The sequence below is a fragment of the Heterodontus francisci genome, chromosome 1 (genome assembly GCF_036365525.1).
Source record: "Heterodontus francisci isolate sHetFra1 chromosome 1, sHetFra1.hap1, whole genome shotgun sequence".
NCBI classification, from domain to species: domain Eukaryota; kingdom Metazoa; phylum Chordata; class Chondrichthyes; order Heterodontiformes; family Heterodontidae; genus Heterodontus; species Heterodontus francisci.
In genome coordinates, this window is record NC_090371.1 from 200,929,743 (window position 1) to 200,943,316 (window position 13,574).

The window sequence follows — 13,574 nt, forward strand, 5'->3', positions numbered from 1 at the left end:
CCCTCCATAAACTTGAGGCCATCCAAAACTCCGCTGCCCATGTCTTTACTTGCACCAAGTCCTGTTTACTCATCACTCCTATGTTTGATTTACATTGGCTCCTGGTTAAGCAATGCTTAGTTTTTCAAATAGCCCCACAACCTTCTGAGATATCTGTGCTCATCTAATTGTGGCCTCTTGTGCATCCCCGATTCTAATTGTTCTACCACTGCTGGCCGTGCCTTCAGGTGCCTAGGTCCTGAGTTCTGGTATTCCCTCCCTAGATATCTCTGCTTCTCTACCTCTCTTTCCACCTTAAAACCTACCTCTGACTAAATTTTTGGCCATCCGTCCCAATATTACCTTATATGGCTGCTTAGTGTCAAATTTTGCTTTATAACACTCCTGTGAAGTGCCTTGGGATGCTTTATTATGCTAAAGGCTCTAAATGAATACAAGAAGTTTTTGTTGTGAAGATGAAATACTTTCCATTTCAGGTCCCTAGATGAATGTCTATTTCATGCATAAGTTCCTATTAACAAGAAAGAACATGGGACTGCAGCAGCAATCCAAAGGTCATCAGTGCAAAACCTATTGTAAATTGTGAAATTTAACTTAATAAAAATGAAAATGTGATATAATGTGATTGGGAAATTTCTAAGGAAGCAACTGACATTATGACTAGTCAGGAATTCACTGCCAGATTTTATACACATTTAAAAAGGCTGTATTTTAAGTCTGGATTGTTCATTAATATATGAACAATGGTGGACAAGAAAAGCCCCTTTGGTCCATCCAGTCTGTGCAATACAATTTTTGATGCGTTGTGCATTTGTCTTTACCTGTGGGCTGGAGGTTCTTGATGACTTTGGTTCTATTGTGAGGCCCAGTGTGGGCCCTCCAGCGAGAGCTTTCTTCAAGCTTTCATTTACTTCTGTCAGCTCCAATTCCAAGTTCACACGCTCAGTCTCTTTCATCTTGCACTCCTCCTCTAATTTCTTTAGCTTTGTCTCTAGAGCAGCCTGAGTCTTCTTACCTATTATTTCATTTAAAAATGAAAAGTCCAATGACAAAGGAGCATTAAACTGAGTGGAGTATAAACTGAGCACCTGACCCAAACCTGTCCCATTCCCACTGAGTGCATTACGTCAAAATTACTGCCAGAGTCTCTTTGGATAGTTCCAGAAGATAGTGAAAACAAGGTTAGTGGTAGAAATATTACAGGCTAGTGTAAAATAAAACAAGTGAGTGTTCTGTTGTGGGAGTAATAAAAAAGATTATAGCTAAGGTTTCAGTTGTAATCATAGGATATTTTAATCTTTCTAGTATATGCAGGTGGGAGTTTATTGGAGTGCTTCAAGAGCCTTTTCTCCAACTGGAGGTGAAGGAACTCACACTAGAGAAGTCAATACGGGAGTTGCTCCTAACCAATGAGGAGCGAGCATTAAGCCAACTAAGTAGTCGACAGATAATAAAAATGAACTCAGAGAGGGCATGAGAAGTGAAGGGGGAAAACTTGGCCTTATGGCATGGGGAAGGGAGGGATGTTACAGGCAGCTAAACAGATCACCTTCTCTGAGTGAACTGACACTGGGAATCCTCAACATTGACTGCGGATCCTGCAAAGTCTCATGGATCAGGTCAAGGAAACTTGACGATTACCATCACAGTCGCCATGCAGACACGCACATCTATGGTAGCACTGTTACAAGTGACCATTACACTAGCCTTGCGAAGACAGCATTTCAACTCCACCATGAGGGCATTCTCCCTCATGTAGTGTGGTACTACCTCTGTGCCAAATGGGACATATAGATGCAGCAGTCTAAAACTGAGCATCTATGAGCTGCTATGGGCTATCATCAGCAGAACTGCATACAGCACAATCTGTAACCTCACGGTCTGGCACAACGGATCACCATCCCTGGGTGAAGTTCAATGTGGAGTGTAGAATGGCATATCAGGACCAGCACTGGGCATATTTTATTATGAGATTATCAATATATACTGAAGGCAGCAGGCTATTGGCAAAGCAAAGAGGTTGGAAAATCAATGGATCAGAGGAAAGGTCTGTAACCCTACGATATCCAGTTGAGAATAGCCATGGATAATCAGGCAACTAACAGAACAGTAGGCTCCATGAGCATTCCCAGCTCAACCATATTGCAGCCCGAGAGACAAGAGTGAACTGTTTGCAAGCGCAAGGTGCCAAGTGGACCATTCTACTCAGCCTCCTCCTTTAGGCTCCACTATCACAGATGCCTGTATCCACATAATCCAGCTCACTTCACATGATACTAAGAAGGTGCATAGTTTCAGCAAAGGCCATGGACCCTGATAACATCACAGCTGTAGTGCAAAAACCTGTACACCAGAGACTAGCTCCCCTAGCCAAGCTGTTGCAGTACAGCTATGACACTAGCATCTACCCAACAATATGGAAGCTTACTGCGGTAAGTTCTATCCACAAACAGCAGAATAAATTTAACTCAGCCAATGACCACCTTATTAGCCTGTACTTAAAGTTGGTAAGTTACCAGGAACAGATGGAATGTATCCGAGGATGCTGAGGAAAGTAAGGGTGGAAATTGTGGAGGTATTGGCCATAATCTTCCAATTTTCCTCAGGTACAGGGGTGGTGCCAGAGGACTGAAGAATTGCAAATGATACATCCTTGTTCAAAAAAGGGTGCACGGCAAACCCAAAAACAGTTTAACCTCAGTGGTGGGAAAGTTTTTAGAAATTATAATCCAGGACAAAATTAATAGTCACTTGGACAAGTGTGGATTAATTAAGAAAAGCCAGCACGGATTTGTTAAAGTCAAATCGTGTTTAACTAATTTGACTGCATTTTTTTGATAAGGTAACAGAGAGGGTTGATGAGGGTAATGCTGTTGATGTGGTGTACATTAGCTTCCAAAAGGCAGTTGATAAAGTGCCACATAATAGGCTTGTCAGCAAAGTTGAAGCCCATGGAATTAAAGGGACAGTGGCAGCATGAATACGAAGTTGGCTGTGACAGGAAACTGGAGGAAGGTATACAGTGAGATTCCCCTGGGGTTGGTACTGGGTCCACTGCTTTTCTTTATATGTATAGACTTGGGTGTGCAGGGCATAATTTCAAAATTTGCAAATGACACAAAACTTGGACAGTGATGGACTTCAACAGGACATCGGCTGGGGGAATGGGCGGACACATGGCAGATGAAATTTAATGCAGAAAAGTGTGAAGTAGTACATTTTGATAGGAAGAATGAGGACAGGCAATATAATCTAAAGGGTACAATTCTAGAGGGGGTGCAAGCACAGAGAGACCTTGGGGTACATGTGCACAAATCGCTGAAAGGGTCGGGCAGGTTAGGAAGTAGTTGAAAAGGCATATGGGGTCCTGGACTTTATAAATAGAGACATAGAGTACAAAAGCAAGGACGTTATGATGAACCTTTATAAGGCACTGGTTTGGCCTCATTTGGGGTATTGTGTTCAGGTTTAGGCACTGCATTTTAGGAAGGTATGTGAAGGCTTTAGAGAGGGTGCAGAAAATGTTGACGAGAATGGGTCCAGGAATGAGAAACTGCAGTTATGTGGATAGATTGGAGAAACTAGGGTTATTCTCCTTAGAGAAGAGAAGGTTAAGAGCAGATTTGATAGAGGTGTTCAAAATCATGAAGGGTCTGGACAGAGTCGATAGGGAGAAACTGTTCTCATTAGCGGAAGGGTCGAGAATTAGAGGACACTGATTTAAGGTGATCGGCAAAAGGAGAAGTCATTGCAAAATTATGGCACAGAAGGAGGCCACTCAGCCCATCAATTCCATGCTGGCTCTTTGTAGAGCAATTCAGTCAGTCCCATTTCCCTGCTCTATCCCCCTAGCCCTGCAAGTTTATTTCCCTCAAGTGCCCATCCAATTTCCTGCTGAAATCATTGATCGTCTCCACTTCCACCACCCTCATAGGCAGTGAGTTCTAGATCATTACTGCTTGCTGCATAAAAAAAGGTTCTTCCTCACATCCCCCTGCATCTCTTGCCCAAAACCTTAAATTTGTGTTGCCTTGTCCTTATACCATCTGGGAACAGCTTTTCTTTGTCTACCTTATCTAAACCTGTCATAATCTTGTACACCTCTATTAAATCTCCCTTCAAGGAGAACAACCCCAGCTTCTCCAACCTAGCTTTGTAGATAAAAGCCCTCCATCCCTGGAGCCATTCCGGTAAATCTCCACTGCACCTCAATGGCAACATGTGGAAAAACTTTTTTTAATGCGGTGAGTGGTCAGGATCTGGAATGTACTGCCTGAGGCTGTAGTGGAGGCAGATTTAATTGTGGCTTTCAAGCGAGAATTAGATAAGAGAAAAAAGTGCTGGGCCACGGGGACAGGGATGGGGCATGGGACTAGCTGAGTTGCTGTTGCAGAGAGCCAGCACCAACACGATGGTCTGAATGGCCTCTTTCTATGTTGTAACAATTCTTTTATTCTATTTGTAAGATGCACACCTGATTATCACACAACAGTTGTTCATTAATGGATTGTTAAATCCTTGCAATTCATGATAGTAATGAGGTCATGTGAAAAAGCCCACAGAATGATCTATGTACAGCCAATAAGGACTTGGATTTAGGGGAAATCATGTCACTCGGACATACTGGCTAAATGAGAAATTGGAAGGTTTCCCACATGCCCCTGTAAATTCGGCCCTAACACTGTATTATCAACTCTCCCCCTTTTTCCATGAAAATTCTGAAGAAACCTGCATCCTTTTGAGGAAGCCAGTCTGCTACTGTTGCTGCTTCAGGGAAAGCGATGAAAGCATTTATTGGCTGGAATTTTTTGACGTAAAAGTCGGTGGAGATCCCGCTTCTGCTTCACTTGAGGATCCATTTCATAGTTTACGGGTCCCCAGTATTTAAATGTTCCGAGGCGGGACTTCCACCTGCTTGAGGGAAGAAGTCCCACCTCATTGAGCTGGCAGTCAATCAGCGGGCGGGCAGCTCTTAGTCCCAGCAGCACCATCGGGAGTGGTGGCCACTATTGGGGCTGCAGCCCAGCATGCACAGAAGATGCCTGGCAGCCAGGAAGGCAGGTAAGTTTTGGGTTGCCTCACCTGAGGGTAATCAGTCAGGTCCTGGCGAGGTAAGGGTGCTCGTTTGGGGGGGAAGGGGGGCATGTTGGGTCTTGGGGGTGGTTGGGGCAGTGGGGGCAGTCCTCCATCAGGCACCCTGTGCCCGATTAGCAGGGCCCCCCCAAGACGATCGGAAGTTGCCTACTTTTCCCAGGCTGCTTTTCCTGGCTCCGCTTGCCACGCATAAAATCCACGTGGAGGCCGGCGAAGGCCCTTAAGTGGGCATTTAGGGGCCTTGATTGGCCTGGGACGGGCGGGCCATTTGTCGCCCCCCCCCCGCCCTATGTAAGGTGGAGGGGCAGAGGCGGGAGCAGTTTGGGAAAGCTTCCCGGAGCCTCCCATTCCATTTTGTGCCGCCACCCACCACCCCACCCCGCCCACCGCCACTATCCAGCTTGTTAGGGTAGCGTAAACTCCGGACATTGTATCAAACAAGGCAGCAGTCACCTGTTTAATGCAAGCATGAACTGCAGACTGACTGATGCCACTGATGGCACCCATGGCAATCTGGAAGGAGTGGGAGACAAAGCAGCTCACAGCTCCACTGACCTTGACTACAACAGACAATGCAATGTTTGCTGTGGCTGTCAGTTCCAGATCTTGCTGCAACAGGTGATAAAAATTTGGCAGCTTCTCCAGAGAAGCGCAGCCCACTGATGGACTGCTCCCCAGAGACCTGCACGTTCACCTCAGTACATAATATCTGTTGGGAGGGTAAGAATTCCTGCTCAATTTGCTCTCTCTCCAACCTCCTCACTATTTGTTCTTCCCTCCCACTGTTGCTCTGACTCATCCTGTTGCCAGAGTGGAATTTTCAGGACACACATGAATAAATGATGCCAGATTCCCCTTATGGTTTTAGATTGTAGCAAATAAGTGCTATCTAATACATGCAGAATGTCTCCCCAAACTTTTTACAGCCTAACCTGGAAACAGCTGAGCATCCCTTTAAACATTGTTGGAAATGGACACCTCCCATTTTGTGATGCCCATAGTTTGTGGGCGTGAGCAGCAATTGACAGTCGCAATGTAGACAGAGCCAGAAATTGAGTTGTGGGTTGTAACTATGCCATTTGAGCTTGATTACTCTATATTAATAAAGCAGCCGATTATTTGCAGCAGGAGCTGAAGCTAGTTTACGATCCACCCAAAAATTGGAATGGGTGAGAAAGTAATAATAGTAAAAGAGTCAACATTCAGTGGCACGATGCACAAACTGATAACTTTTCAAATTTTGTATTTAAATACTTAAGCTTGGTAGAAGCTGGAATGCAAATAGAATGAGATTTGTGGTGAGAAGGGAGAAGGTTAATGTTATCGATGAATTCAGCTAGGGATGAGGTTAAAATTCAGTATGGACTTCGCTTGTCTGTTCTAATTAGGATCAATTAGATATGTTAAAGTTTTCTTGCAGGATCAACAATCAATTAACTTCACTTCAGAGTCTTTGATCTTACAGCTTTGCAGCTGAAGCATTTTCTTTAATAGAATAAGAGATTTAAAATGATTACCTGTACATGTTTCAATAGCCGCTTTCAGCTCCCTTCTGTCTTTTCTCAATTGTGCCAGACGGGTGCGTAGGATTTCTTTCTGCTTTTTCATCTCTTCTTCCTTTGATTGTAATCTTTTTGCATCAGCTTCCACACGATTCTTACCGTATTTGTATTGATCAGCATCTGTAAATCAATCCCAAAGTCTTTTAATATCTCTAGATTGAAGATGCAAAGTAGTGGTGCCAGAAACATTCCACCAAATGATACCAACTCTAACAACTTGTAAACATCCCGGGTAAAAATTAGTCAATTAATCAAAGTCACTATTAAAAACATTATGAAAACCGCCAAAACACCAACATGTGTTATTGTTATATCATATGATGTTCCATTAAAATAACCATTTAATAACCATTTAGGATATTTATTAGTAGAACATACCACAGTGACAGTTTGATAAGTCAGAACAGCAACTAAACATTGACTTAAGCAACATGTAATTTCTCCAAAGTTGTCCAAATATTGCACAAGGTGAGTGGGAGGATAAACAATGATCTGGGAATCTGTGAGAAGCAATGTGCATAATCATATGTATATTGTTTTATTTTACTGCACTTTAAAGATGTGGTGCAAACAAGCAGATACAATGGTCTAGAATTTGCTGGAAAATTAATGGTGAGCCCACAGCACATGCCATTAATAATGTGTAAAAAACCTAGCAATTTGTGGCGAGGAAGAGATATGCTGTGAGTTGTGAATTGTCATAAACTGCTCTACAACTTGCACTGCTCCGCTGTTGACCTTGCAAAAACTGGAGATCACTGTCAGCCTCCCCATGAGTGCCAAGAAATTGCTGCATTTCCCCCTTAAATACAAATTAAGCTCACAGCAGAAGGTTATGCCTATTTCATGGTGTAAGGACTATGCTCAGTTTGGGTTCCCCTATGGTCACTCTGCTCCAGATCTCATTACAGCCTTGGTCCAAACATGGACAAATAAACTGAATTCCAGAGGTGAGGTGAGAGTGACTGCCTTGACATCAAGTTAGCATTTGACCGAGGGTGGCATCAAGAAACCCTAGCAAAATTGAAGTCAATGGGAATCAGTGGAAAAACTCTCCATGGCTGGAGTCATACTTAGCACAAACGAAGATGGTTATGGTTGTTGGAGGTCAATCATCTCAGCCCCAGGACATCGCTGCAGAGGTTCCTCAGAGTAGTGTCCTAGACCCAACCATCTTCAGTAGCTTCATAAATGGCCTTCCCTCCATCATAAGGTGAAAAGTGAGGATGTTCACTGGTGATTGCACAGCATTCAGCACCATTCCCAACTCCTCAGATACTGAAGCAGTCCATGCACACATGCAGCAAGACCTGGACAACAATCAGGCTTGGGCTGATAAGTGGCAAGTTAGATGCGAGCCACACAAATGCCAGACAAAGACCATCTGAAACAAGTGTGAATCTAACCATCTTCCCCTTTACATTCAAAGGCATTACTATCGTTGAATTCCCCCACCATCAACAACCTGGGGGGGTTACCATTGACCAGAAACTTAACTGGACCAGCCGTATAAATATTGTGGCTCCAAGAGGAGATCAGAGGCTGGGAATTCTGTAGTTAACTCACCTGTTGACTCCCCAAAGCCTGTCCACCTACAAGGGACAAGTCAGGAGTGTGATGGAATACTCTCCACTTACCTAGATGAGTGCAGCTCCAACAACTGTTAAGAAGCTCGACACCATCAAGGACAAAGCAGCCCGCTTGATTGGCACCCCATCCAGCACCTTAAACATTCACTCCATCCACCACTGGCACACAGTGGCAGCAGTGTGTACCACATACAAGATGCACTGTGGAATCTCACCATGCCTACTTGGACAGCACCTTTCACCTGCGACCTCTTCCATCGTCAAGAACAAGGGCAGCAGAGTGCATGGGAACACCATCACCTGCAAATTCCCCTACAAGTCACAGAACATCTTGGAACTATATCACCGTTCCTTCACTGTCACTGGGTCAAAAACCTGGAACTCCCTCCCTAATAGCTCTATGGGTTTACCTACACATGGATTGCAGTGGTTCAAGAAGGCGGCTCACCACCAACTTCTCAAGGGCAATTAGAGATTGGCAATAAATGCTGGTCTTGCCAGTGAAGCCCACATCCCATGAATGAATGAAAAAGGACCAAATTAATAGTCCACACCTGCCACTTAAACTTGGAGGCACAGAAAGCAACAATGGAAACTGTGGAATCTTACTACTACAGGATATAAATTATTCCGAGAGGTTTAAAAAAAATTTTAAATTAAGTTTTAAACTTACAATTTTATTCTTGCTTTTTCTTTCAGTCTCTTTTTCTCTCAATCCAATCTTACTTTTCCTCTCTTTATTTCTCTTTTTGTATCTAATTTGACTCACCCTATTTCCTTCTCTGTCATTCACTATTTCTTTCTCTATCCTCATATTGTATTGGTTAAGGAGGTAGATTATTAACCCTGTCATTCACCAAGGTCCCAGATGCTCCTTTATAAATAACATCCCAGAAATAGCTGTAAATCAAGAAGTGGAAGGGAGGGAGGAACTTAAGAAAATTATAATCACCAGTGAAGTGGTACTGAGAAAATTGTTGGAGCTGCAGGCTGACAAGTCCCCGGGTCCTGATGGACTTCATTCTAGGGTCCTAAAAGAAGTGGCTAGTGAGATAGTTGATGCGTTGGTTTTAATTTTCCAAAATTCCATAGATTCGGGGAAGATTCCATTAGATTGGAAAATAGCAAATGTAACTCCTTTATTCAAAAAGGGAGGGAGACAGAAAGCAGGAAACTCAAGGCCAGTTATCTCAACATAGAAGCTATTATTAAAGATGTTATAACAGGGCACTTAGAAAAATTCCAGTTAATCAGGCAGAGTCAACATGGTTTTGTGAAAGGGAAATCATGTTTAACCAATTTATTGGCGTTCTTTGAAGAAGTAACATATGCTGTGAATAAAGGGGAACTGGTGGATGTACTGTACTTAGATTTCCATTTGTTAAGGTGCCACATCAAAGGTTATTCCAGAAAATAAAACCTCAATGTGTAGCGGGTAATATATTGGCATGGATAGAAGATTGGCTAGCTAACAGGAAACAGAGAGTAGGCATAAATGTGTCATTTTCTGGTTGGCAAGATGTAACAATTGGTGTGCCGCAGGGTTCAGTGCTGGGGCCTCAACATTTTACAATTTATATAAATGACTTGGATGTAGGGACCGAAGGTATGGTTGCTATATTTGCTGATGACACAAAGATAGGTAGGAAAGTAAGTTGTGAAAAGACTACAAAGGGATATAGATAAGTTAAATGAGTGGGCAAAGATCTAACAAGTGGAGTATAATGTGGGAAAATGTCAAATTGTCCATTTTGGCAGGAAGAATAAAAAAGAAGCATATTATCTAAATGGTAAGAGATTGCGAGATCTAAGATGCACAGGAATCTGGGTGTCCTAGTGCATGAATTGCAAAAAGTTAGTATGCAGGTTCAGCAAGTATTAAGGAAAGTTAATGGAATGTTATCATTTATTGTGAGGGAAATTGAATACCATAGTAGGGAGGTTATGCTTCTGTTATACAGGGCATTGGTGAGACCACATCTGGAGTATTGTGTACAGTATTGGTATCCTTATTTAAGGAAGGATGTAGGTGCATTGGAAGCAGTTCAGAGAATGTTTACTAGACTAATACCTGGAATGGGCAGGTTGTCTTATGAGAAAAGGTTGGACAGGACTGGCTTGTATCCACTGGAGTTTAGAAGAGTAACAGGTGACTTTGTAACATATAAGACAGAGATGAGGAGAAATGTTTTCTCTCAGAGGGTCATGAGTCTTTGGAACTCTCTTCCTCAAAAGGCAGTGGAAGCAGAGTCTTTAAATATTTTTAAGGCAGAGGTAGATAGATTCTTGATATACAAGGGGGTGAAAGGTTATCGGGAGTAGTCAGGAATGTGGGGTCGAGGTTACAATCAGATCAGCCATGATCCTGAATGGCGGAGCAGGCTCGAGGGGCCGAGTGGCCTACTCTTGCTCCTAATTCATATGTTTGTATGTTTAACCTCTCTGATTTGTTATCAAATTTGTATTTCTGGCAAATTAAGGTGCAAAGATAATTGAAGCTGGAGAGTGAGGGAAAAAAATCCCATTCAGGGTTAACATATCATCACATGGACAAAAATCTAGTGATGACCATTGAACAGGAAGAGGCCATTCAGCTTCTCAAGCCTGATCTGCCATTCAACTAGATCATGGCTAATCCGTACCTCGACTCCATTTACCTGCCTTTGATCCATATCCCTTGATACCCTTAGCTAAGAAAAATCTGTTAATATCATTCCTGAAAGCTCCAATTATCCTCGCATCTACCTCACCTTTTGGGGAGGCAACTCCGGATTTTGCTACCCTTTGTAGAGAAAAAAAAATGCTTCCTGACTTCACCCCTAAATGGTATATCTCTAATTTTAGAATTATGCCCCCTTGTTCTTGATACCCCCATCACAGTTACTCTCTATCAATCCTATTAAATCTTTTAATCATTTTAAACACCTTAATTAGATCATTCCTTAACTTTCGAGACTCAAGGGAATATACAAACCAAGGTTAATCCCTGGTATCATTCTGTGAATCTGTGCTGTACCCACTTCAATATATCCATCTTGAGGTACGGTGTTCAAAATTGAACCTAATACTCCAGATGAGGGTCTGACTAAGGCTCTGTAAAACTGAAGCATCTCCTCCTCACTTTTGAATTCCAGCCCTCTCGAGATAAGGCCAACACTCCATTCACCTTTTTGATTACTTTTTATCTGTGCACTAGCTTTAACTAATTTGTGTACCTGAACACCCAAATCCCTTTGACTCTCCAAAGTTCCTAGAATTTTACCATTAAAAAAATATTCTGATTTGTCTTTCTTGAATCCAAACTGGATGGCTTCCCATTGAACTCCATCTCCCCAAGTTGTACTCACTCATTTATTACGTCTAAGTACTTTGTAACTTCCTGGTCTTTACTGTGCCTCCTAACTTAGTGTCATCAGCAAACGTGGATATACAACTCTTTATTCCTTCATTCAAATCATCGATATATATGATGAAAGGTTGAGGCCCAAGTAAAGATCTCTGGGGAACACCACTTGTTACATCCCTTCAATTGGGACACATTCCCTTTATTCCTACTATCTCTGTGCTATTTCCCAACCAATCACTAACCCATGCCACACCGCAAAGCAACACAACCCTGTTGAAAGTGCTTGTGTGTTGTCACTGAAGGAGGACGTGATTGTACTTGTCAGTTATGTTCCTCATGGTCGAACAAATTGCCAACATTCACTGGCCAGGCCAACACAAAGAATGACCATTTAGGCAAGATGTGGAACTGTGGCCAGCAAGCAGTGGAGATGAAGGAGGATGGGGGAAAAAATGTGCAGACAGTAGTATGGAAAAATTCACAAGAAACTGCAACGTTTCAAGCACAGGAACCGCACAATTTAAATCTGAAGAAAAGTAATGTATTTTTGTTTTGGTGTCAAATATATTCGAATAATTTACAATCTGGGAACAAGCACAGTGATTAACTCAAGCTATTAGAATGTCTGTAAATCATTGCCATGCAGAACTTCTTTTAAAACAGGTAACAACACGAGTTTGTATAGTCATTATTTGGTTATGTATGGCATGATATGATACAAAATCTGAAGGACTTACTTGATGCAGTGCGTTTAACATTTGTGCTAGGATTTGCTTTTTTCACTTGACTGTTTCCGATCTTCTGCTTTGTTGTCATACCATTTACTATCGTTGGCATTTTCTTTCCTTTCGCCTGAATAAGAAAATAAGCATCTATTAGTAAATACCTAATGATGTTCCTTAGGATTTCCTTGTCTTTGTTTTTTTGCTTAGCTTTGCCACAAACATACCCACAATAATCTTAAAAGTGCAACACCCCACCAACTGACTGACTCCATTATAAAAAGGTTGTGCAATGATTTAAACCACTAACATCACGTTAACAGTAGAGTGCAAGTTCAGTTTCATCACTGAGTTTCTAATTTCAGTCATGTTGGTGTGAGGACATGCTGAGTGGATGCCAGGAGTTTCCCTGTGGAAGGTGGAGGGGAGATGGGAAGGGAAGAGGAGGCAAAATCTCATGCACTTCCTAGCTAGTGACTGGCAGAGTCCATCATTAGTTGAGGCCTCAGAGCTTTCCATACTTGTATAGAGCAGCAGACCTGACGACAAACAGGATAGAAAATGGAGAGATGCCAAAAAAACAATTAAATAAATTTGGAATAAAATGTTACTATCAGTAGTGGTGACCATGAAGCTATTGGTGTGTCATAAAAATCCAGCTGGTTCATTAATGTCCTTTAGAGAAAGAAACCTGCTGTCCTTACCCCTTTGAAGCTGATCTTTCTGAAACATGTTTCCTAATTAGGAAGCTGAATTTCTGAATAGCGTTTCATAATCAGAAAACCAGTTTCACACATTTCAGGTTCAAAGCAATGACTTTATTTTTTCCAGTGTGCGCCTGGAGCAGAGAACATTCCTTACCACCAGTGTGTACTTCAAAAATTAGACTGATGTGTAAACAATGTGCACAAGATCACTAAAATGTGATTGCTAGCGAAGTCAGTTATCTATATACTATTAAAAACCTCCGAAGGATGCACACTCCCTGTCTAAATATCTGGTCACAATTTTGTGTCAGCATATACTGCTATAAATAGCTTTGTCAATATTTCTCATTTAATTGTCCTATGTGAATTCACAATGTAGTTCAATCTCCGACTACTAGGAGACTGTGTGGAGTAAGTTTCCTCAAGACAACAACAGCTTGCATTAACATGGAACTTCACAGAGAAGTATAATCAGACAAAATTTGACGCTGAAACACAATTCTTTCACTATCTTGTATGTATAAAAAAAACTTAGGGGGTGGATTTACTTCAGC

The 13,574-nt window shown here is 42.1% G+C and overlaps 1 protein-coding gene across 1 annotated transcript in view; it reads right to left on the reverse strand.

Moving 5' to 3' along the window:
- The window catches only part of afap1 (actin filament associated protein 1), a 331,909-nt gene that overhangs the window by 16,297 nt on the left and 302,038 nt on the right, over positions 1 to 13,574 (reverse strand). Inside the window, exons 13-15 of the mRNA XM_068040149.1 lie at positions 12,329 to 12,443; positions 6,612 to 6,776; positions 822 to 1,015 (exon numbers count right to left, since the gene is read on the reverse strand). Coding sequence (XP_067896250.1) covers positions 822 to 1,015; positions 6,612 to 6,776; positions 12,329 to 12,443 — 474 coding nt within the window. The remainder of the gene's footprint in view (positions 1 to 821; positions 1,016 to 6,611; positions 6,777 to 12,328; positions 12,444 to 13,574) is intronic.